Here is a 24,391-nt window from a genome sequence, read left to right on the forward strand (position 1 = left end):
GAGAAGTGAAATGACTGGCCCAAAGTCACACAGCTGACAAGCGGCAGAGCGGGGATTAGAACCCACGACCTCGGACACCCAAACCCGGGCTGTTGCCACTCAGCCACGCTGCTTCCGGGCGCACAAGGAGCGAGAGACTGGCACTCGAATAGTTTAATCAGGGATGATATTTATTAAGGGCTTGCTTCGTGCCAAGCGCTGTGTGAAATGCTGTGTTAAATGCAAGCTAGTCCAAGTCCCTGTCCCCTGGAGGGAGGGAGGACGAGGATCACATCCCCGTTTTCAAGACGGGGACGCCGAGGCCCAGAGAAGCTGAGCGACTTGCCCGCGGTCCCACAGAAGATGAGTCGGGGAGCCCGGACCAGAACCCAGGTCTCCTGACGCCCAGGCCCGCGCTCTGCCCTCTGGGCCGCCCTGCCCCCGGGGAGACGAAAGAAAGAGTGTCCACGGCAGACGAGTTAGCGTTTAAATCCCGAAGAGGAGAAGTGCAGAGATAGAACCTGGCAGAGGGCGATTTAGGGATCAAACAGGGAAGCCTTCCCGGAGGAGGAGGAGGAGGCGTTTCGGGAGGCTTTGGGAGGGGGGGAGAGGGGTGGTCTGTTGGGTTTGAACGGGGAGGGGGGGAAAGGTGTGAGCATGAGCTCAGGAGCGGGAGACTAGAAGGAGTGAGTAGTGATATAAGCGGAGGGGAGGGGGATTTTAGGAAATAAGCAGGGAGGGCTTCCCGGAGGAGGTGGCGTTTCAGGGGGTGTCCGAAGAGGGGGAGAGGGATGGTCCGGCGGGTTTGAAGAGGTGTGAGCTTGAGATCGGAGGCCGGAGACTAGAAGGAGTGAGTAGGTTGGTTGGATAGGAACCAAGAGTACGAGCTCGGGTGCTCCGCGAGAAGGGAGTGGAAAAGTAGGAGGGAGAGAGCCGACCGAGTCAATAATAAAAGTAATAATGATGGTATCTGAGTGTTTACTATGTGCCAAGCACCGTTCTGAGCACCGGGGTAGATACAAGGCCGTGGGGCTCCCAGTCTTCATCCCCATTTTACAGGCGAGGTGACCGAGGCCAGCCAGCGGACGGGCGGCGGAGGCGGGATCGGAACCCGCGTCCTCCGACTCCCCAGCCCGGGCTCCTGCGGCCATGCCACGCCGCTTCCCGACGATTGGGAATCGCGGGTCGACGCGGAGAGGAACGGGCGGCCGCCGGAGACGTTGGAGGGGTGCGGGGGAGGCCGACAGAAGGACGTGGGAGGAAAATCAAATCCCCGCGGGCGGCGGAGCGGAGGCCGGACGGAGGACGGCCCCATCCTCAGTCCCAGAGCTCACGCCACCTAGCCGCCCACGGGACGGCGTCGGAGGCTCTTCTCCGCCCGGGGACGGAGAGAGAGAGACGGGACACGGTCAGGGCCTGGAGAAGCGTCTCGCTAATAGCCCGTGGTTCCCTCCCCAGAGGACTTGGGGACCCAGAGACGGCGGACCCCGGTGTCCCGGGCCCTCCCAGCCCTGCCCGTGGGCCCTCCTCCCTCCCTCCCTCCCTCCCTCCCTCCCTCCCGGCCGGCGCATTGGCCGACGGGGTCCGGTTCCCTCCGTGTCTTGCCTGGAAGCGACGGAAGGGGAGAGGGCGAGGTGCTCTGCGCCCAGTAAGCGCTCAATAAATTCGACTGAATACCTATGACGGTGTTTGCGGAGCGCTCACTATGTTCCGGGCACTGTACGAAGCCCCGGAATGGAGCGTATCGAGGCGGACGCGGTCCCTGTCCCACGCGGGGCTCACGGTCTCCCTCCCCATTTTCCAGATGAGGTCACCGAGGCCCAGAGAATAATAACGGCGGTACCTGTTGAGCGCTTACTGGGTGCCAAGCGCCGTCCGGGGAGATGCCAGGTCATCGGGTTGTCCCAGGCGGGGCTCACAGTCTTCATCCCCATTTGACAGATGAGGTGACCGAGGCCCAGAGAAGCGAAGCGACTGACCCAGAGTCACACAGCTGACGGGTGGCGGATCCGGGATTAGAACCCACGCCCTCTGAGTCCCAAACCCGGGCTCTTACCCTAAGCCACGCTGCTTCTCTAGACCGTCAGCTCGTCGCGGGCAGGGGACGTGTCCGTTTCTTGTTCTAGTGGACTCTCCCAAGCGCTCAGTACAGTGCTCCGCACACAGGGAGCGCTCAGTAAATAGGACTGAGTTAATGACCGGGATGGGACCGACGACGGATCTGAAAGGGGAAGAGGGGCGAGATTCCCACCCCGCCGGTGGACGGTGAGCGCTCGGTAAGTACGATGAATTAATGAACGGATGAACCCCCCCTCTAGACTGTCAGCTCGTCGTGGTCGGGGAATCTGTCTTGGCCGGAGCGTGCCGTCCTCTCCGGGCGCTTAGTACAGTGCTCCGCACACGGGAAGCGCCCAGTAAATACGACTGAATGAATGGTCCCTCATCCCGTGGGCAGGGAGTGCATCCGTTGGTTTTCGTATCGTCCTCACCCGGGCGCTCTGCACTCAGGAAGTGCTCGCTAAGTACGAGTGAATGAAGGAATGAACTCGGCTCTAAAAATGTCAGCTCGCTGTGGGCAGGGAATGTGTCTGTTTATCGCTCCACTGGACTCTCCCGAGCGCTCGGTACAGTGCTCTGCACACAGGAGGCGCTCAATAAGTACGAGCGAATGAATGAACGATTCCTCCTCTAGACCGTGAGCTCGTGGTGGGCAGGGAATGCACCTGTTTGTCGTCGTGCCGTCCTCTCCCGAGCGCTCGGTACAGCGCTCCGCGCGCGGTCGGCAGGCAATCGGTACGATTGAATGAAAGAATGCCCTTCCCCGAGACCCTTCCCCTCCCCAATCCGGCCCCCGCTGCCCTGCGTTTTCCTCCCCCGGACCCCCGCCCCTGACCCCACTTCACGGCGAGGGGCTGGGCCAGGCCCTCGTGCTCCGCGACGCAGACGTATTTCCGCTCCTCTCCCCGGGGCACGCTGACGGACGCCCATTTCTGGAAGTTGCCGTCTCCGCTGGGCCGCGTGCCCACCAACCGCGTTTCCTGGCTCACGTCTTCTTCCCCTTCCCGCTCCCACCTGAACTTGATGTCCGCCGGGTAGAAGCCGAGGGCCCGGCACCGCAGGCCGACGTCCTCCCCGTCGGGGCCGGGGCGACGGGTCACCTCCACCTCGGGGGGATCTGCGGGGGAGACCGGGGTCAGGACACGGACGCTGCCCCCAGAGAGACCCCTCGGTGCGGGGACGCGGGGCGCTCAATAGACCATTATCCTTATTATCACGGGCTGACTACGTGCCGGGCACTGTACTAAGCGCCGGGGTGGATGGTGACAGATGCCGTTATGATGATGGTGACGATTACAGGGCCCAGCCCCGGGGGGTACCTGCCCGGGCCAGGCTGGGCCCCCCGAAATGCAGGTATCTCCGGAGCCGCTCGATGCACTCGTCCTCCAGATAGGCCTCGTATCGCTCGGCGACGGTCCGGTCGGCCTCCCGCTTGCGCTCGGTGCGGAGGGCCCCGGCGTCCGCCGCCGTCCAGCTCCGCGTGGCCTCGTCCAGCGCGACGTAGTCCCGCCCGTCGTAGCCGAGCTGCGCGAACCCTTGGCCGGGGGGTGTCGTCCTCCCGCGGCTGCCGGCCGTACGTCGGCCGAAGGGAGTGAGACCCTGCCGGACCCCGACCCGTCAGACCACCCGGGGAGGGCACCGCGCCCACCCCCCGACCCGGTCGGGGAGGTCCGGAAGAGCCGGGGGGCAGGAAATGGCGGGGGGGGGGCGGGGATGTCGGGGCCAAGGAAGAAGGAAGTGGGGGGAGAAGAGGGCGCAGTCAGGGAAGGCCTCTCGGAGGAGGTGTCCCTCCAATAAGGCTTTGCGGGGGCGGCGGGGTTGGAGGAGGCAGGCCGCGGGCCGGGGGTCGGCGGCGAGCCCAAGGTACGGGGAGAAGGTCCGTCTGTGGGTCGCACGGGGTCAGGTCGGTCAGTCGCATTCACCGAGCGCCCACCGTGTGCGGGAGCGCTGCGCCGGCCGCTTGGGACAGACCGACGGCAGAGTCCACGAGACTCATCCCCCGCCCACGGGGAGCTGGCAGGCCACAGGGGGAGACGGACATTAACAGGAAGAAGTAAATTATAATAATAATAATGTTGGTATCTGTTAAGCGCTTACTATGTGCAGAGCACCGTTCTAAGCGCCGGGGTAGACACGGGGTCGTCGGGTCGTCCCACGTGGGGCTCACGGTCTTAATCCCCATTTTACAGATGAGGGAACTGAGGCCCAGAGAAGCGAAGTGACTCGCCCACGGTCACCCGGCCGACGAGTGGCAGAGCTGGGACTCGAACCCACGACCTCTGACTCCGAAGCCCGGGCTCTTTCCACTGAACCACGCCGCTTCTCAGATTATAGATGTGGACGTGAGTGGTGTGGGTCAGGGCGACGCACCGGGGGGTGGGAGGAGGGGAAAGGGGGGCTTAGGGAAGACTCGAATACAAATAAATCGTCCTCCCGGCGCTCGGCACGCAGCAAGCGCTCAGGAGTACGACTGAATTGCACGATTGAAGGAAAGGTCGACACGGAATTACTATTGAATAATGGTGGTATCTGTTAAGCGCTTACTATGTGCGAAGCACTGTTCTAAGCGCTGGGGGGATACAGGGTGATCAGTCTGTCCCACGTGGGGCTCACAGTCTTAATCCCCATTTTACAGATGAGGTATCTGAGGCCCAGAGAAGCGAAGTGACTCGCCCACAGTCACCCGGCTGACAAGCGGCAGGGCCGGGAGTCGAACCCATGACCTCTGACTCCAACGCCCGGGCTCTTTCCACTGAGCCGCGCTGCTTCCCCAACAAAGTAAGCAGCCGCCCGAACGGGGACTCGAACCCTGGACCCTCAGATTAAAAGTCTGACGCTCTACCGACCGAGCTATCCGGGCTCCACTGAATGAACCGGAGGGAGCGGGAGAAGAGGAGAGGGGGGGCTTAGGAAACACTCGGATGCTAATAAACTGTCCTCTCCCAAGCGTTTAGCCCGGCGCTCTGCACACGGTAAGCGCTCAGTAAGTACGACCGAGGCGAACGATTCGAGGAAGACTCAGAACGGAGAAGCGGCGAGGCTCAGCGGCAAGACCCCGGGCTCGGGAGTCACAGGTCGTGGGTTCTCATCCCGGCTCTGCCGCCCGTCCGGTGTGTGGCTTCTCTGTGCCTCGGTGACCTCATCTGGAAAATGGGGATGAAGACCGTCGGCCCGCCGTGGGACGACCTGATGACCCTGGATGGACCCCAGCGCTGGGAGCGGTGCTCGGCGCGTGGCAAGCGCTAACAGATGCCGTTATTACGGATCGTTATCATTAAGGGAGTGGGAGAAGAGGGGAGGAGGGTTAGTCAAGGGAGGCCTCACCGCCCGCATTCCGGTTGCAGGGCTCATGAGTTCGAATCCCAGCTCTGCCGCTTGTCGGCTGTGTGACCGTGGGCGAGTCACTTCACTTCTCTGTGCCTCAGTTCCCTCATCTGTAAAATGGGGATGAAGACTGTGAGCCCCACGTGGGACGACCTGATTCCCCTATGTCTACCCCAGCGCTTAGAACGGTGCTCGGCACGTAGTGAGCGCTTAACAAATACCAACATTATTATAACGTTGCTCGGGCTCTCGAGGAAACTCGGTGCGTTTCCCTTGGCCGCCCGCCTCTCCCGTTCCCGGTATTCCCGACCCTCGTTATCCCGCGTCCAAGGGGTCCGCGGCTCCATCCGGTCGCCGTCGAACCGGACGAACGGCACGTCGTCCACGTAAGCCCACGACCGGGAACCCGGACACCCCGGGGCCGGGCCGGCTCACTCCGGTGGTGAAGTGGCGCGGAGAGCGCGACCCTGACACACGGACAAGGGCTCGGGGTTAGAGCTGCGGACGACTGCAAGAACAAACCCCCCCCCCCCCATCATCCTACCCTCGCGCGGGACAACCTGATTACCCTTTATCCACCCTAGCGCTTAGAACGGTGCTCGGCACGTGGTATGCGCTTACCGAATACCAACATTATTATTATTATTATTATTATTATTATTATCATGACCCTTGGGGACAAGTAGTAATTAAGATTCTGGTCTCCGTTCAACGGCCACCCTGGGCCAAGCACCGCTCTAGGCCCTCGAGTACACCATAATAATGAAATTGTGGCATTTATATGCCAGATGTCGTACTGAGCGCTGGGGTGCACACGAGCAAATCGGGTCGGACACCGTCCCTGTCCCCCGGGGGACCTTCGGTCTTGGTGTCCGGTATTAAGCGCTTACTATGTGCCGAGCGCTGGTTTCAAGGGCCCGGGTAGATACCAGGTCATCAGGTTGCCCCACGTGGGGCTCCCAGTCTTCACCCCATTTTCCAGATGAGGTCACTGAGGCCCCGAGAAGTGAAGCGACTCGCCCAAGGTCACACAGCGGACGAGTGAGGGAACGGGGATTAGAACCCACGACCTCCGGCTCCCAAGCCCGCCCTCTTTCCACTGAGCCACCCTGCCTCCTTAATCTTAATTAATCCCCATTTTCCAGGTGAGGGAACTGAGGCACAGAGAAGTGAAGCGACCTGCCCAAGGTCACACGGCAGGCAGGTGGCGGAGCCGGAATTAGAACCCAGGTCTTCTAGTGACCAGTTCCACTAGGCCTGCGCCCTCTCTAGACTGTAAACCCACTGTGGGCGGGACATATAACTATTTCTTTTGTTATAATGTCCTCTTCCAGTGCTTAGTACAGTGCTCCGAACATAGAAGTCACTCAATAACTACTACCGATTTATCTACCGCAGAGCTCAGTAGAGTGCTCTGCACATAGTGAGCGATCGATAACAACCGTTAATTAATCTACCCCAGCGCTTATTCATTCGTTCATATTTATTGGGCGCTCACTGTGTGCAGAACACCGTACTGAGCTCTTGAAAAGCCCAGTAGAGACGATCCCTGCCCACATCTGGCTCACAGTCCGGGGGGGGCGGGGGGGAGAGGGCTCTGCACATAGTAAGCGCTCAGTCACTTTCCCAAGCGCTTAGCACAGTTCTCTGCACCCAATAAGTGCTCAAGAAATACGATTAAATGATTGAACGAATGAACTGCCCCCGAGCGACTGATCAATCGCAGCGCTTAACAGAGTGCTCTGCGCCGGGAAGCATAATGCTTTAGTGGCAAGAGCCCGGGCTAGGGACTCGGAGGTGGTGGGTTCTAATCCCGCCTCGGCCCCCTCGTCGGCTGCGTGACTTTGGACGAGTCACTTGGCTTCTCTGGGCCTCAGTGGCCTCATCTGTCAAAGGGGGATGAAGACTGGGAGCCCCACGGGGACAGCCCGATGACCTCGTATCTACTCCAGCGCTTAGCACAGTGTTTGGCACATGGTAAGCGCTTAACAAACACCCTTATTTTTATTATCATCATCTCGTCTGCCAAATGGGGATGAAGACTGCGAGCCCCACGTGGGACAACCCAAACTTTCAATCTATCCCAGCGCTTAGCACAGTGTCTGGCACATAGTAAGCGCTTAACAAACACCCTTCTTTTATTATATTATAATTTTAATGATGATGATGATAATAATAATGTTAATAATAATAATAATAATGATGATGTGGGCCGGGCTCCCGGCAGGAGCAGGAGAAGGCAGGAGAAGGCCGGGGTCTTCATGATCGCGACCCCCTCGACAGCCCCGTCCAGAAAAGAAAATCCTAGGAATTAACGGAATTCTGCCCGCCTTCCCGGTTCCTTTATTCCCATTGGCTGCGCCCGGGAGGGGCGTCCAATGGGAGCCGGCGGCTTCCTGACGTCATCGGTCTCCGGGCAGAACGAGCCCGAGCATGTTGACCCCCCCCCCCAGGAGGGCCGAAAGAGAAAGCAGGAGAGAATCATGATAATAATAACAATAATGTTGGTATTTGATAAGCGCTTACTATGTGCAGAGCACCGTTCTAAGCGCTGGGGGAGAGACAGGGTCATCAGGTGGTCCCACCAGGGGCTCCCAGGCTTCCTCCCCATTTTCCAGAGGAGGGAACTGAGGCCCAGAGCAGTGAAGTGACTCGCCCAAGGTCACACAACTGACATGGGGCGAAGCAGGGATTAGAACCCACGACCTCTGACTCCCAAGATCTTACTAGATGCCCGGCACTGTACTAAGCATCTAAGTCAATCGGGGTGGACGCAGTCCCTGTCCCACGTGCCGCTCCCATTTTAGAGGGGAGGGAACCGAGGCCCAGAGAGGCGGTGATAATAATAATAATGATATTTGTTTAGATCTTACTATAGGCCCGGCACTGTACTAAACGCTGGGGTGGATCCAGGCAAATCGGATTGGACACGGTCCCTGTCCCATTTAGGGCTCACAGTCTCGATCCCCATTTTACAGATGTGGGAACCGAGGCCCGGAGAATTCAAGTGACTTTGGCCCAAGGTCATCCAGCGGGTGAGTGGCAGAGGTGGAATTTGAACCCAGCTCCTTCTGACTCGCAGGCCCAGGCATTATCCACGACGCCATGTTGCTTCTTGCTGCTGGTAAGCGCTTGGGAGGGGCCGCTGTGTGTCAGGCGTCGTGCTGGGTGCCTACTTTGTGCAGAGCGCTGTGCTGGGCTCCCGCAATGTGCAGAGCGCTGTGCTGGGCGCCCACTGTGTCCAGAGCGCTCTGCTGGGCCCCCGCAATGTGCGTCGCGCTTTGCCGGGAGCCTACTGGATGCAGAGCACTGTGCTGGGCGCCCGCTGAGTATGGAGCTCTGTGTTGGACGTCTGCTATGTGCAGAGCGCCGTGCCGGGCGCCTGCGATACGCAGAGCTCCGTGCTGGACACCCGCTGTATTCAGCGCTGTGTGCTGGACACCTACTATGTGCAGAGCGCTGTGCTGGGCACCCGCTAGGGGCAGAAAGCACTGCTGGACACTCGCTGCAGAGACGGCGTTGTGCCGGACGCCTACTATGTGCAGAACGCTGGATCAGCCAGCCACTTGAAGGGGCCGTGAAGAGGAGTGAAGGCCTCTGCCCTGCCTCAAGGAGATCCCATAGAATTTGTGTCCATAGTTGCAATTTATTTATTTCTATTCGTGTCTGTCTCCCCCTCCAGACTCTATAATAATAATCATGTTGGTGTTTGTTAAGCGCTTGCTAGGTGCAGAGCACTGTTCTAAGCGCTGGGGGAGATCCAGGGTCACATCAGGTTGTCCCTCCTGAGGCTCACAGTCTTAATCCCCATTTTACAGATGAGGTCACTGAGGCCCAGAGAAGTGAAGTGACTTGCCTCGTCGTGGGCAGGGAATGTGACTGTTTACTGCTGTATCATCCTCTCCCAAGCGTTTAGTACAGTGCCCTGCGCACAGTAAGCGCTCCAATACAATTGCCTGCCTGACTGACCGCACTTGAGGGTCAGTCACCCCGAGAGGTGGCCCAGTGGCTAGACCCCCGGGCCTGGGAGTGCGAAGGACCTGGGTTCTAATCCCTTTCCTCCACTGGTCTGCTGTGTGACCTTGGGTAAGTCACTTCACTTCTCTGGGCCTCAGCTCCCTCCTCTGTGAAATGGGGATTAAGAGTGTGTGAGTCCCGCGTGGGACGGGGACTGGGTCCAACCTGATGAAGCTGTAGCTACCCTAGCGCTTAGTACAGTGCCTGGCACCTAGTAAGCGCTTAACAAATACCAGAATTATTATTATTATTATTATTAATAATAAAGTCGAGCGAGCGCGATCCAGTCCTGCACTGAGCGCGTGTGGCCACCGGGTGGCGCCCTCCCCCAAGCTATGCGGGAAACCACGTGACCCTCAGCCATCCATTCATTCATTCATACGGCATTCATTCATTCATTCAATCTTACTTATTGAGTAATAATAATGTTGGTATTCGTTAAGCGCTTACTCTGTGCAGAGCACCGCTCTAAGCGCTGGGGGAGAGACAGGGGAATCAGGTTGTCCCGCGTGAGGCTCACAGTCAATCCCCATTTTGCAGAGGAGGGAACTGAGGCCCAGAGAAGTGACTCGCTCACAGTCACCCAGCGGACAAGTGGCAGAGCCGGGATTCGAACCCCCGACCTCCGACTCCCAAGCCCGGGCTCTTTCCACTGAGCCGCGCTGCTTCTCTTGTAACCCCCCCCTCTCCTTCCCCCTTCCAGATTCCCCTATTCGAAGTCCTCCTCCAATCCCACCTCCCCCCGGAAGCCTTCCCAGATTAATTCTCAACCCCTGATGACGTCAACCTCTCGCTCTCCTGCGGCGCTTCGGTCTTCCCGTCTTCGACCCTTCCATATCTGTATGCCTATTTGACGTAGATTGTGTGATGACATCTCGATAAACGTCAGCCGCTTCGCTCTATCAATCGGTAGTATTTATTGAGCGCTTACCGCGTGCGGAGCACCGCACTAAACACTCGAGAAAGTAGGACACTTCTGGATATTCTTGAACCACTTCAGTCGATCGATCGATCCATCGACAGTATTTACCGGGTGCCTACTCGGCGCGCAGCACCGTGCTGAGCACCCGAGAGAGTAGGACACATCGTGATATACTTCAACTCGGTCAGGCAACGGTATTTATCGAGTGCTTCCTCGGCGCCGAGCGCTGTACTAAGCACCCGAGAGAGTACGACGCATCTTGATACGTTTCAGCTATTTCAATCTGTCGATCGACGGTATTTATTGAGCGTTTACTCGGCGCAGAACACTGTACTAAGCATTCGACCCATCTCGATATACTTGAACTACTTTAATTACCAGTCAATCGATAGTATCTATCGGGTGCTTCCTCGGCGCCGGGCACTGTACTAAGCACTCGAGTCTGACGCATCTTGATCCGTTTCAGCTATGTCAGTCTATCGATCGACGGTATTTATCGAGTGTCTCCTCGGCGCAGAACACTGTACTAAGCATTCGAGAGAGCACGACGCAGCTTGACAGGTTTCGGCTATCTCAATCTCGACAGTATTTATTGAGTGTTTTCTCGGTGCAGAGCACCGTACTGAGCGTTTGAGAGTACAACAGTTAGAGAATATAGAGTACGTGCCCTCGATCGTATTTATTGAGCGCTTCCTCCGTGCTAAGCGCTCGGGAGAGGACAGTACAGCAGACCTGGTAGACAAGCCCCCTACCCATACGAGTTTACAGGGAGCCAACGTGCAATCAATCCTTGATAGTATTTGAGCGTTTACTGTGTGCAGAGCACTGAAATGACGACGACGACGACGGTACTGGTTAAGCGCCGGCGATGTGCCGAGCACCGTTCTAAACGCCGAGAGCTTGGGAGAGTACAATTAGTTACAGAATCTAGTTACGGTATCCAATTCCGAGTCGCCCTGTAATTTCCCATCACCCCTCCCCGCACACCCCGCTGGCAAATCTGGCCGTCGACCGCGAGCTTCTGGAATTGGCGGATCCCGTGTCTTCCTTCCGCCGTCCCCTCCCCAACGCTCGGCGCGGGGCTTCGCACCCGGCGAGCGCTTAGTAGACACCCCTGATTCGGAGGGAGCTTTGGCGGAGGTTCGGCGAAGTCCGGGGGTGGGGCCGAGGAGAGCTGCGGCTCCTCTCTAAAAGTTTCTTCCTGGAGAAGCGAGACCGGGGGCGGGGGGGGGGGGGGGAGGATAATAGTAGCGATCATAATCGTAATAAAACGATAATCATAATAATGGTCTTTGTTGAGCGCTTACTATGGGCCAGGCGCCGTACTAAGCGCCGGGATGGAGACGAGCCAACGGGGTTGGACGCGGTCCCCGTCCCACCCGGGGCTCGTGGTCTCGACCCCCCGTTTTACAGATGAGGTCACTGAGGCCCGGAGGAGAGAGGTGACCGGTCCAAGGTCGCCCAGCCGGCAAGTGGCGGCGCGGGGATCGGAACCCGGGACCCCCCGACCCCCAGGCCCCCCCCCCAATCTGCCCCCCCCATCATCTGCCCCCTTGGGCCCTTCCGCCCCCCACAAAAAAATCAGGGGCAGAGAGGCGGTCGGAAGGGCGGGCGGACGGACGAGCGGACAAACGGACGAGGGGACGGGTGGAAATCCCGTCAGGCGGGCAAGCGGACAGAGAGACAAGCGGACGGACGGGTGGACGTGGGACCGGGCGGACAGAGGATCGGGTGGAGGAGCGGAGCTACGGTCAGAGAAACGGACAGAAAGACAAGCGGACACGGGATCGGGCGGACAGGGAGGCAAGCGGTCAGGTGGACGAGCGGGCGTACGATCGGTCGGACGGAGAGGCGGACGTGCGGTCAGACGGACAAGCGGACAGACGGGATTCCGGTCAGAGAAACAAGCGCCCAGGAAGGCAGGAGGACACGGCGTCGGACGGAGGATCGGGCGGACGAGCAGCCGGACGGACCGGCGGAAATCCGGTCGGAGCAACAAGCGGACAGGAAGGCGGGAGGACACGGGATGGGACGCACGGGCCGCCGGAGGACCGGGCGGCCCGCTGGAAATCCGGCCGGAGAAACGAGCGGACACAGAGGCAAGGGGATCGGACGGACGGGCGGAGATCTGGAGAGGTGGGCCGGGGCGGACGGATGCGCCCGGGGACAGGAAGGCGGGCGGCCGGACGGCCGGCGGTACCTTCGGGATAGTTGGATCCGGAGATGGGGACGTAACCTGGAGGGGACAGAGGAGGGACAGAGATTAAGGGGGGCGGGGGCGCTTGGGGAGTTGAGGGGTCCCGGAGGACGGGGAGGGGCCGGGGAACGTCTCTCACAGTGCGGGGGTGCGGGGAAGGGGCCGGGGCCAGTCCGGGTGTCGCCCTGGGGGACGGGACAGGACGCTGCGGCAGTGAGCGGTCATCCCTCCGTTAGGCCGGGCTTCCCCGGCGCTCGCTGGGCGCGCGGCACCGTGCCGAGCGCTCGCGGGAGTCCGCTGTTCCGTCAGCCGTTATCTATGGAGCGCCTACCGCGTGAGGAGCGCCGTCCCGAGCGCTCGGGAGAGCCCGCCCAACCAATGAACGTTCATTCGGTCCGTCGATGGTATTCAGGGAGCGCTCACGGCGCGCCGAGCGCCGTCCCGAGCGCTCGGGAGAGTCCGCCACGCCAATGAACGTTCATTCGGTCCGTCGGTCCTATTTACTGAGCGCTTAACGGGTGCAGAGCACCGTCCCGAGCGCTCGGGAGAGTCCGCCACGCCAATGAACGTTCATTCGGTCCGTCGATCGTATCTGGGCGCTTACTGCGCGCAGAGCGCTGTACTGAGCGCTCGGCAGAGTCCACTACGCCAACGAACGTTCATTCGGTCCGTCGATCGTATTCAGGGAGCGCTCATGGCGCGCCGAGCACTGTACTGAGCGCTCGGGAGAGTCCGCCCAGCCAATGAACGTTCATTCGGTCCGTCGGTCCTATTTACTGAGCGCTTAACGGGTGCAGAGCACCGTCCCGAGCGCTCGGGAGAGTCCGCCACGCCAATGAACGTTCATTCGGTCCGTCGATCGTATCTGGGCGCTTACTGCGCGCAGAGCGCTGTACTGAGCGCTCGGCAGAGTCCACTACGCCAACGAACGTTCATTCGGTCCGTCGATCGTATTCAGGGAGCGCTCATGGTGCGCCGAGCACTGTACTGAGCGCTCGGGAGAGTCCGCCACGCCAATGAACGTTCATTCGGTCCGTCGATCGTATTTACTGAGCGCTCATGGCGCGCCGAGCGCTGTACTGAGCGCTCGGGAGAGTCCGCCACGCCAATGAACGTTCATTCGGTCCGTCGATCGTATTTACTGAGCGCTCATGGCGCGCCGAGCGCTGTACTGAGCGCTCGGGAGAGTCCGCCACGCCAATGAACGTTCATTCGGTCCGTCGATCGTATTCACGGAGCGCTCATGGCGCGCCGAGCACTGTACTGAGCGCTCGGGAGAGTCCGCCACGCCAATGAACGTTCATTCGGTCCGTCGATCGTATTTACTGAGCGCTCACGGCGCGCCGAGCGCTGTACCGAGCGCTCGGGAGAGTCCACTACAGCACACGTCCATTCGGTCCGTCGATCGTATTTAGGGAGGGCGCAGAGCGCTGTCCCGAGCGCTCGGGAGAGCCCACCACGCCAATACACGTTCATTCGTTCGCTCGTCTTTCGGGAGCCCTCACTGAACGTCCCTTCGTTCCTCAGTGGGGCTTATTGAGCGCCCGGGGCTGGGGGAGGAGGGAAAGTGGCGCATGCGCGGAGCGGGGCTGACCTGGGGGCGCTCTGGTCCTCCAGCGGAAAAGTCCGGCGGAGAAGAGCAGCAGGCCCAGGCCCAGGCTCAGCAGCGACACCGACACCTTCAGGGTCTGCTGCGGGGACAGCCCCGACGCTGACGCCCCCCGCCCCCCCCCAGCACACGTCAGGGGATTCCTCCCCGCCCATTGGCTCCCGCCCCTCGGCCCCGCCCGCCCGCTCCAGGCTCCGCCCACCCTCCCCTCCCGCCCATTGGCTCCTGGACCCGCCCGTCAGCCACCCTTCGGCCCCGCCCACCGCCCCAGCCCCGCCCGCTCGCTACAGGCTCCGCCCACTGGTTCGAGGACCCGCCCGTCATCCCGCAATCCGCCCCCGCCCACCCCCTTCCTCCCGCCCATTGGCTCCCGTCCCCGCCTCTCAGATACAGGCTCCGCCCACTGGTTCGAGGACCCGCCCGTCATCCCACAATCCGCCCCCCCTTCCTCCCGCCCATTGGCTCCCGTCCCCGCCTCTCAGATACAGGCTCCGCCCACTGGTTCGAGGACCCGCCCGTCATCCCACAATCCGCCCCCCCTTCCTCCCGCCCATTGGCTCCCGTCCCCGCCTCTCAGATACAGGCTCCGCCCACTGGTTCGAGGACCCGCCCGTCATCCCACAATCCGCCCCCCCTTCCTCCCGCCCATTGGCTCCCGTCCCCGCCTATCAGATACAGGCTCCGCCCACTGGCTCGAGGACCCGCCCGTCATCCCCCAATCCGCCCCCGCCCACCCCTTCCTCCCGCCCATTGGCTCCCGTCCCCGCCTCTCAGATACAGGCTCCGCCCACGGGCCCGCCCATCGGTTCGAGGACCCGCCCATCACCCCCGCAATCCGCCCCCGCCCACCCTTCCCTCCCGCCCATTGGCTCCCGTCCCCGCCTATCAGATATAGGCTCCGCCCCCCTCCCCACCCATTGGACCACGGACCCCATCATCCACACCCCGCCCCGCCCCCTCCCTCCCATTGGCTCGCGGCCCCGCCCGTCATCCGGCCGTCCGCCCCGCCCATCGGACCTCTCCCGGCCCCGCCCCCCCCGGCCCGGCCCAATCGGCGCCCTCCCCGCCCCCGGGCCGGGCCAATGGGATCGGACCCCGCCCCCGGCCGCGGCCGGGCGGGGCGCGCAGGCGCGTCGGTCGCTCACTCCAGTGGACGAGGTAGGGCTGCGTCCGTGCGGGATGCTGGACCTGGCAGGTGTAGACGTCCCCGGGGCCGGGGGTGAGGGCCAGGTAGAGGCGGGCCTGGTAGGTCCAGTCCCCGGCGGGCTGCGGGTCCCGGCGGGCGCCGCTGTGCGGGATGGGCCGCCCGTTCTTCAGCCACGCCATGGCCAGCCGGCCCGGGTAGAAGCCCCAGGCCGAGCACACCAGCATCACCGACTCGCGGGTGTTGAAGGGAGTCGTCTGCGACACCAACACCGACGGGGGGCCTGCGGACGGCACGGGGGGAGGGGAGGCAGGTGTGGAAAGACTCGTTCATTCGCTCCATCGGAGCCCCGGGCGCTTCGTGCATTCGTTCGTTCGGGGCGCATGCTCAGTCGTCGTCGCCCTTTCACCGCCCTGGGAGTCGGTATCATTTTAATGACCATCGTAATCATTCGTTCATTCGCTCAGTCGTATGGCATGGAGCCGTCATTCGTTCGGTGCGCATGCTCAGTCGTCGTCCCCCTTTCACCGCCCTGGGAGTCAGTATAATTTAATGATCATCGTAATAATAATCATTCGTTCATTCGCTCCGTCGTATGGCATGGAGCAGTCATTCGTTCGGTGCGCATGCTCAGTCGTCCCACCCCCCTTTCACCGCCCTGGGAGTCAGTATAATTTAATGATCATCGTAATCATCATTCATTCATTCGTATGTCCTGGAGCATTCATTCATTCGGTGCGCATGCTCTGTCGTCGTCCCCTTTCACCCTCCTGGGAATCAGTATAATTTAATGACCATCGTAATAGTCATTCATTCATCCGCTCAGTCGTATGTCCTGGAGCATTCATTCGTTCGGTGCGCATGCTCAGTCGTCCCCCCCCCCATTCACCGCTGTGGGGTTCACTTAGTATAATTTCTGATGCTCATAATAGTCATCGATTCATTCGCTCAGTCCTGTCATAGACCATTCATTCATTCAGTGCCTCAGTCATGTCATAGACCATTCATTCATTCAGTGCGCATGCTCAGTCGTCCGTCCCCCCTTCCCCGCCCTGGGAATCAGTAGAATTTAATGATCATCGTAATCATTCATTCACTCGCTCAGTCGTATGTCATGGAGCATTCATTCATTCGGTGCGCATGCTCAGTCGTGTCCCCCCCCCCCTTTCATCGCCCTGGGAGTCAGTATAATTTAATGATCATCGCAATAATAATCATCCGTTCATTCATTCGCTCGGTCGTATGTCCCGGAGCATTCATTCGTTCAGTGCGCATGCTCAGTCGTCCCCCCCATTCACCGCTGTGGGGGTCACTTAGTACAATTTATGATCCCCATAATAGTCATTCATTCATTCGCTCGGTCGTATGTCCCGGAGCAGTCATTCATTCAGTGCGCATGCTCAGGCGTCCCCCCCCTTTCACCCTCCTGGGAGTCACTGTTATTTAACGATCATCGTAATAATCACTCGTTTATTCATTCGCCCAGTCGTATGTCATGGAGCAGTCATTCGCTCGGTGCTCAGTCGTGTCCTTCCCCCCCACACCGCTCTGGGGGGGTCCCTTATTATAATTTAATGATCATCATAATAGTCATTCATTCATTCGCCCAGTCGTATGTCATAGAGCATTCATTCATTCAGCGCGCATGCTCAGTTCCCTCCCCCCATTCACCGCTGTGGGGGTCACTTAGTATAATTTAATGATCCTCATTTAAGTTGGTATTTGTTAAGCGCTTACCATGTGCCGAGCACCGTCCTAAGCGCTGGGGGAGACACGGGGGAATCGGGTCGTCCCACGTGGGGCTCCCGGTCTTCATCCCCGTTTTACGGACGAGGGAACCGAGGCCCAGAGAGGCGAAGCGACTCGCCCACGGTCACCCGGCCGACAAGTGGCAGAGCTGGGATTCGAACTCACGAGCCCCGACTCCGAAGCCCGTGCTCTTTCCACTGAGCCACGCTGCTTCTCCATCCTCATGATAGTCATTCATTCATTCGTATGTCATGGAGCATTCATTCACTCAGTGCTCCTGCTCAGTTCCCTCCCCCCCATTCACCGCTGCGGGGGCCACTTATTAAGATTTAATGATTATCATGATAGTCATTCATTCATTCACTCGGTTGTAGGTCATGGAGCATTCATTCACTCAGTGCTCCTGCTCAGTTCCCTCCCCCCCATTCACCGCTGTGGGGGCCACTTATTATGATTTAATGATTATCATGATAGTCATTCATTCACTCGGTTGTAGGTCATGGAGCATTCATTCATTCAGTGTGCATGCTCAGTCCCCGCCCCCCCCCCCCAATTCACCGCTGTGGGGGTCACTTATAATAACGTTGGTATTTGTTAAGCGCTTACTCCGTGCAGAGCACTGTTCTAAGCGCTGGGGGAGACACACGGGAAATTTAATGATCATCATAATAGTCATTCATTCATTCACTCAGTCCTAGATCATGGGGCATTCATTCATTCATTCCATGCTCTTGCTCAGTCCCCTCCTGCAATTCACTGCTCTGGGGTTCAGTTATTATGATATAATGATCATAGTAATAGTCATTCAGTCAGTCGTATAGGATGGCGCATTCACTCGTTCAGTCGTATTCATTGAAAATTCATTCATTCGCTCAGTCATAGAGCATGGAGCATTCATTCGTTCATCCAGTGCTCCCGCACAGTCCTGCCCCCACCCCCAATTCACCGCTCTGGGTTTCAGTTATTATAATATAATGATCGTATTAATAGTCATTCATTCATTCATTCGCTCAGTCATATATCATAGAGCGTTCATGCATTCATTCAATGCTCCTGCTCGGTTCCCCCCGCCCTTATTCACTGCTCGGGGGGGGGGGGGGTGTCACTTATTATAATCGTAATCATGGTAATTCATTCATTCGCTCACTCAGTGGTATCCATGGAGCATTCATTCATTCATCCATCCAGTGTTCACGCAAGGGTATTAACGGAGCATTCATTCATTCATTCACTCAAACGTATATCAGCGATCATGCATTGTCTCTATCTGTTGCCGAACTGTATATTCCAAGCGCTTGGCACAGTGCTGTGCACACAGTAAGCGCTCAGTATTCATGGAGCATTCATTCAGTCAGTTGCATTTATTGAGCGCTTACTGGGTCTAGAGCGGTATACCAAGCGCTTGAGAAGCAGCGCGCCTCCGCGGAAGGAGCCCGGGCCGGGGAGTCCGAGGCCGTGGGTTCTAATCCCATCCCCGCCACCTGTCCGCCGTGCGACCTCGGGCAGGTCACTTCGCTTCCCTGGGCCTCAGTTCCCTCCCCCGCGAAAACGGGGATTAAAAAACACCACGGGGGGGGGGGGGGGCAATCCGCGTATCCCGTGTCTCCCCCAGCGCGTCGAACAGCGCTCTGCACGTGGTACGCGCTTAACGGACACCGTCATCATTATTCCAAGCGCCGGGGGCGATCCGCGTGGGATCCGGGGGGGGGGGGTCCACAGTCTTCACCGCACCCCGTTCCCGCTCTTTTAGGGAGGGGGAAACCGAGGCCCGGAGACCTCGGGGGAGGCAAGCGAGGCCCAGAGGCGGCGGCTCACCCCGTCCCCCCGCCCCCCGGCCTCCTCCTCACGTGTGCGGCCGGTGAGAGCCTCCCAGAAGGGCTCGGCGAAACGGAGGCAGGCCCGGGGCCCGTCCCGGAGGCGGCGGATCAGGTCGGTGTTGTTGTTGAGGTAGGCGGCGATGAACTGGGCCCAGGGAGCGAGGACCCCGAAATGGCAGACCTCCAGCCGCCCCGACCGATCGTCCCAGCAGACCAGCTCCATCTTGTTGAAGGAGACGCAGTAGCTGAAGTCGTGCAGGGCCCGGTCGTCGTCCAGCGTGCAGCTGGACTCCACGTGCACCACGAAGCCATCTGCGAGGGGGAGGGGTCACCGCCCAAATCCGATCCCCTCCCTTACCTCCCGTCCCCACGGCGCGCGCGGCGCCGTGCCGAGCGCCGGGGAACACGCCGCCGTAGCGTCCGGAGGTGCCCGGTGCGTCGGACGGTGCCGCCGTAACGGGCGACGATCCCCGCCCCCGTTCAATCGATCGGACGCACCGGGCGCCTCCCGCGTGCGGAATGCCGCGCTCAGCGCCGGGGAATACAACGCTACAGCACCCCACGACGGGACGTGGCGTCCGTAGGTGCTCGGTCCGGATAGGTGCCGCCGTATTGGACCACACCGCGGTAAAGGGTGACGATCCCCGCCCGTTCGTGCGGTCAGGCGTTCGCTCGTATTTACTGAGCGCTTGCCGCGCGCTACCCGGCACACGGTGAGCGCTTAAAGACCAAGCGCTTGACCGATACCGACATTATTACGATCGTCACCTTCACTGGAACCGATTCATTTTGGTATTCCCTGCCCATTCGTTCGAGCGCGTCCATTAGGCGCTCGGGAAAGTGCAAAGCGGTAATAAAGAGACGCCATCCCTGCCCCGGACGAGCTGCCGGTGCTCAGAACGGCGCCGGGCCCATAGTGAGCGCTTAAATACCCTGCTGATTATCGATTATTTATGGGGGGGGGGGGGGAGAGATGGGCATTAATGGAAATCGAGAATTGACAGTTATGGACGGAAGCGGGGCCGGGACGGCGCGGGGATGGAGGAAGGGAGCGGGAGGAGGGAGCGGTCGGGGCAGTCCTCCCGGAGGAGGCGTCCCCTCAACGGCGTTTTCCGCGGAGCGTTCAGTAGAGCGCCTGCTCCGTGCAGAGCGTGCCACCGGGCGTCCACTGTGTGCCGGGCGCTGCGCCGGCCCAGCCCGCCGTGGCCGAAGCCCCGAATCAGGCAGCCGGTCCGTGCGGAGCGTTGAATCGGGCTCCCGCCGCGCGCGGGACGTCGTGCCGGGCGCCCGCTGCGTCTGAAGCACCGAATTTAGGCACCTGCTCCGTGCGGAGCGCGGTACCGGGCGTCTGATGTGTGCAGAACGCCGTGACAGGCGCCTCCGGGGGTGCAGAACGCCGGCTACACGACCCGTTTCGGTGCAGAGAGCGAAAGGGGAAGCTGGCCGACTTCCGCTTTCCGCACGGCCTCGCGGCCCGCCGGACTGTACGTTCCGCTAAATCAGTTTGATCTTCTCACGGTATTCGCTAAGCGCTCGGCAGGCGTCACGCCGAGCACCGCACCGGACGCTGGGGAGGGGGCCGTGGAGCCCCACCGAGAGCCGGATCCCCTGCCCGGAAGGACCCGACGGCCCAGAGGGGGGGATGGACGTTCACGAGGCCCGCCGTGGGGCAGGGATGGTCTCCGGTGCCGGACTGTCCATTCCGAGCGCCCGGTACGGCGCTCTGCACGTGGTCGGCGCTCACCTCAACCCACAGATTCAAGAAACAAACGACAGATCTCTCCCTCGGGCCCCGGGGGGACGGGAGGGAGTTCGAATGAAGGAGCAAGGAAGAGTGGAGCGGAAGGGAGTGGGACCGGAGGGGAGGACGTTATCATCGGCAATGATAACGACCCTTTTCGAGCGCTTACTGCGCGCCCAAGCTCCGTCCCAAGCGCCGGGGGAGATACGGGGTCCTCGGGCTGTCCCCCGTGGGGCTGCCGGGCCTCATCCCCGTCTGGCAGGGGAGGTCGCCGAGGCCCAGAGAAGCCAAGTGAGCGGCCCGAGGTGACCCGGCGGACGAGCCGGGATTGGAACCCACGCCCTCCGACACCCAAGCCCGGCCTCCTGCCGCTGAGCCTCGCCGCGTCCCGGGGAAGGCTCCCCGGAGGAGGCGGGCCTTAATCAGATAGCCAGCTGAGGGGGTGGAGGAAACTGAGGCACAGAGAAGCTAAGCGAGCCGCCCGAGGTCGCCCGGCGGGCCGGCGGCAGGGCCCGGGGGGGGAGGGCCGTCGCCCAGCTGTCCATTCCTAACGCTCGGTACGGCGCCCCGCACACCGTAAGCGCTCAGTAAATACTATCGATCGGACCTGTATCGCCCCCATGCGCCCCGAGCCCCGCTCCGGCGGCCCCCAACCGAAGAGCCCCCCGCCGCGTAACAACAACGGTATCCGCGGAGCGCCCACTACGCGCCGGGGACCGCGCCGAGCGCCGGGGCGGACGGAGGCCCGTCGGTCCGGGCACGGTTCCCGTTCCACGCGGGGGCACACGGTGTCCGGCCCCGTCGTCCCGGCCGAGGCGGCGGGAATAGGGATCCACGCGAGGGTGCCGGTTGAGCGCCCGGCGCGCGCCGGGCACCGACGCCCACCCGGACTCCGGGAATCGGAGATCCGGGGAGGGGGCTCGCAAGGGGAGTCGGAGGATCCGGGGGGCGGATTATTCGAACCGGGGGCCCCACGCGGGCCAGGGCCCGGCCCGTAGTGAGCGCCTGCCCGAGGCCTCACCTAGAAGGTGCTCGGCAGATACCCCGGTCCCGCCAAACGGGAACGCGGAGCGGGCGCCCGGCCGGTTCCCCCGGCGAAACGGCCCCGAGCCCCCTGTGAGATAGGGACCGCGTCCAAGCGGATGAGCCGGGCCTTGCCCCGGCGTTGGGCACAGCGCCCGCCCCGCAGTGAGCGCCCCGGCGTTCAGCAGATCCCCCGTCCCCGGCCTAACCGTGAGGCCCGCGCGGAAGGCCGACCGCGTCCGAGCGGATGAGCCCGTGTTTTCCCCCAGCGTCCGCTACGGCGCCCGGCCCGTAGTAAGCGCCCACCTCGCACCTCACCCGGTAAGCGCTTACCAAATCCCCGTCCCCCCCGTCCCCTCATCTGCGGAAAGGGGAGGCACGCCGGGCGCCTCGCGTGGGACCGGGACCGGGTCCGACCCGACGCCCTCCTGCCTCCCCCCGGCGTCCGGTACGGTGCCGGCCCCACAGGAAGCGCTCAGTACACACACGCCCGCCCGCCCACCCACCCCCCCAACAAAAGCCACCCCCAATCCAGAAGTGGACCGACCTGCCGCAGGGCAGAGCAGGGAGGCGAGGAGCATCAGGGGGAGGGGGAGCATGGCGGGAGGGCGTCTCTCACGCTCCCAGGCTGGGGGCGAGGGGGTCCCGGGGCCCCAGATGTCGGGGCGGGTCGGCCCTGGCCCGGCCGGGGGCGGCCAATGGGAGGAGGCCGCGCCCCCGCGTCATCAGTCGCCGGGCGAAGCCTCTCCGACCTCGGCCCGCTCCCGGGAGGCCTTCGAACGTACTTACCGAGCGCTCCTTCGTGCGTCCCCTCCGATTGATTGAGCGCCCGCCTCGCGCCTTGCGCCCTATCGATCGCGGGCCCCGCTTCCCGCCCGCTCGCTCGATGCCCTTAATCGAACCGATCGATCGCTCGCTCCGTGCGTCCGCTCGTACCTATCGAGCGCCCGCCTCGCGCCTTGCGCCCTATTGATCGCGGGCCCCGCTTCCCGCCTCCGCTCGTATTTATCGAGCGCTCGCTCGATGCCGTTCGTCGCACCGATCGATTGAGCACACACGCTTCGTGCGTCCGGTCGTCTTTATTGAGCGCCCGCTTCGCCCCTTCCAGCCTATTGATCGCGGGCCCGCTTCCCGCCTCCGGTCGTATTTATCGAGCGCTCGCTCGATGCCGTTCGTCGTACCGATCGAGCGCTCGCTCCGTGCATCCGCCCGTGTCGATCGAGCGCTCGCTCCGTGCATCCGGCCGTATTCATCGAGCGCCTACTTGGTTCGATCGGTCGTGTGTATCGCGCGCTCACGTCACGCACGCGATCGTATCGATCGCGCGCTCGCTCCACGCGCCCGGTCGTACGGATCGGGCGCTCGCTTCAAGCGTTCGACCGTATCGATCGGGCGCTCGCTTCAAGCGTTCGACCGTACGGATCGGGCGCTCGCTTCGAGCACCCGGTCGTACGTATCGAGCGCTAATTTCACGCCTCCGCCCGTGTCGATCGAGCGCTCGCTTCACTCGACCCATCGTATTGATCGAGCGCTCGCTTCGTGCATCCGATCGTACTTAATCGAGCCCTCGCTTCGTTGGATCGCTCGCGTTTTTCGGGCGGTTCGCTTCGAGCCTCCGATCGTATCGCCCGAGCGCTCGCTTCCTATTTATTGAGCGCTCCCTTCCGGCATTCAGTCCCGAGTATCGAGCGCTCGCTTGGGGCATTCGGTCACACTTACCGAGTGCTCACTCCCAGCATTCGGTCGTATTCACCGAGCGCTCACCTCGTCCGACCGATCGTACGGATCGCGCGCCGACGGCGTGCGGGGCGGAGTTCTCCGACGCCCCACCCGCGAGAGCCTGTCCTTCACGCGTTGGGTCGTATTGACCGAGCGCGTGCTTCGCGCGCGCCATCTCATCTATCGTGCGCTCCCTTCGTTCATCCCGTCGCGTTGATTGAGCGCTTCCCGGGCGCGGAGCGCTGTGCCGCGCGCTTGGGAGAGGACCCTGCGAGGACAGACGGACACGTTCCCCGCCCACGGCGAGCTTCCAGTCATCCATTCATTCCACCGTACCCATCGAGCGCTCCGCGTGTGCGGAGCGCGGCACCGAGCGCTCGGGGGAGTCCAGTACGGCAATAAGAAGGGAGAATCCCTGCCCACGGTGAGCTCACCGTCCAGAAGGGGACCGGGGCGTGACTGGAAACGAAGAAGATGACAACTACGGAGAGGAGCGGTGTGGGGCGGGGAGGGCCGGGGGACGAAGAAAGGGAGCAAGTCGGGGGGACGCAGGGGGAGCGGGAGGAGAGGAAGAGGGGGGCGCGGCGGGGAGGGGAAGTGGTCAGGCCCCCGGGATTTCTCCTTCATTTCTGGTTCCCGCGGTGTCCGTCGAGCGCCTGCCGCGGGCCGGACCCCGTGATGAGCCCCGGGAGGCCCGGCGGGACTCCGCGGCGCTTCCGGCCCCATCCGCGGTCCAACGGGGCTCGCCTTGACGTCTCTCGTCTCGTTCACTCACCGGAGGACGGCATTCACGGGGCGCTCGCCGGGGGCGGAGCGCCGTGCCGGGCGCTCCCAAAGCGCCGTGGGGCCGCCGCGGAGAGAGACCGCCGTCCCCGCCCGGCGCCGGGCTCGCGGCCTAGAAGGGGACGCCCCTCGCTCCCCTCGCCGCGGGGGGCTCCGTGGAAAGAGCCGGGGCCCGGGAGTCCCGGGCGGCGGGTTCCGATCCGATCCTCGCCGACGTGTCCGCCCCCAGCGCTCGGTCCGGTGCTCCGCACCTAGCAGGCGCTCCATAAACGCCAGCGAACGAATGAACGGTCGCCGGGCGACCCCCGG

General features: G+C 61.7%; 1 protein-coding gene, 1 long non-coding RNA gene, 1 other non-coding gene and 1 pseudogene across 3 annotated transcripts; 1 reads left to right on the top strand and 3 right to left on the bottom strand.

Annotated features, from left to right (window-relative positions):
- Positions 1 to 226: 226 nt before the first annotated feature.
- Positions 227 to 7,767, bottom strand: LOC100075931 (annotated as a pseudogene).
- TRNAK-UUU lies at positions 4,825 to 4,897 on the bottom strand. The gene has a single exon. It is a non-coding gene; the product is annotated as a tRNA-Lys (tRNA).
- Positions 7,768 to 8,446: 679 nt separating the features above from the next.
- On the top strand, positions 8,447 to 10,280 carry LOC114807637. The gene is made up of 2 exons (XR_003755688.1): positions 8,447 to 8,485; positions 10,082 to 10,280. It is a non-coding gene; the product is annotated as an uncharacterized LOC114807637 (long non-coding RNA).
- Positions 10,281 to 10,655: 375 nt separating this feature from the next.
- LOC114807636 (class II histocompatibility antigen, M beta 1 chain) lies at positions 10,656 to 22,194 on the bottom strand. The gene is made up of 6 exons (XM_029053966.2): positions 22,128 to 22,194; positions 18,847 to 19,128; positions 15,252 to 15,533; positions 14,092 to 14,208; positions 12,501 to 12,536; positions 10,656 to 11,501 (listed from the first exon to the last, which is right to left on the bottom strand). The coding sequence occupies exons 1-6, from the start codon at positions 22,177 to 22,179 to the stop codon at positions 11,488 to 11,490; spliced, it is 783 nt and encodes a 260-aa protein (XP_028909799.1). The 5' UTR covers positions 22,180 to 22,194; the 3' UTR covers positions 10,656 to 11,487.
- Between the last annotated feature and the right edge of the window lie 2,197 nt (positions 22,195 to 24,391).

The sequence above is a fragment of the Ornithorhynchus anatinus genome, chromosome X3, assembly GCF_004115215.2.
Source record: "Ornithorhynchus anatinus isolate Pmale09 chromosome X3, mOrnAna1.pri.v4, whole genome shotgun sequence".
NCBI lineage: Eukaryota > Metazoa > Chordata > Mammalia > Monotremata > Ornithorhynchidae > Ornithorhynchus > Ornithorhynchus anatinus.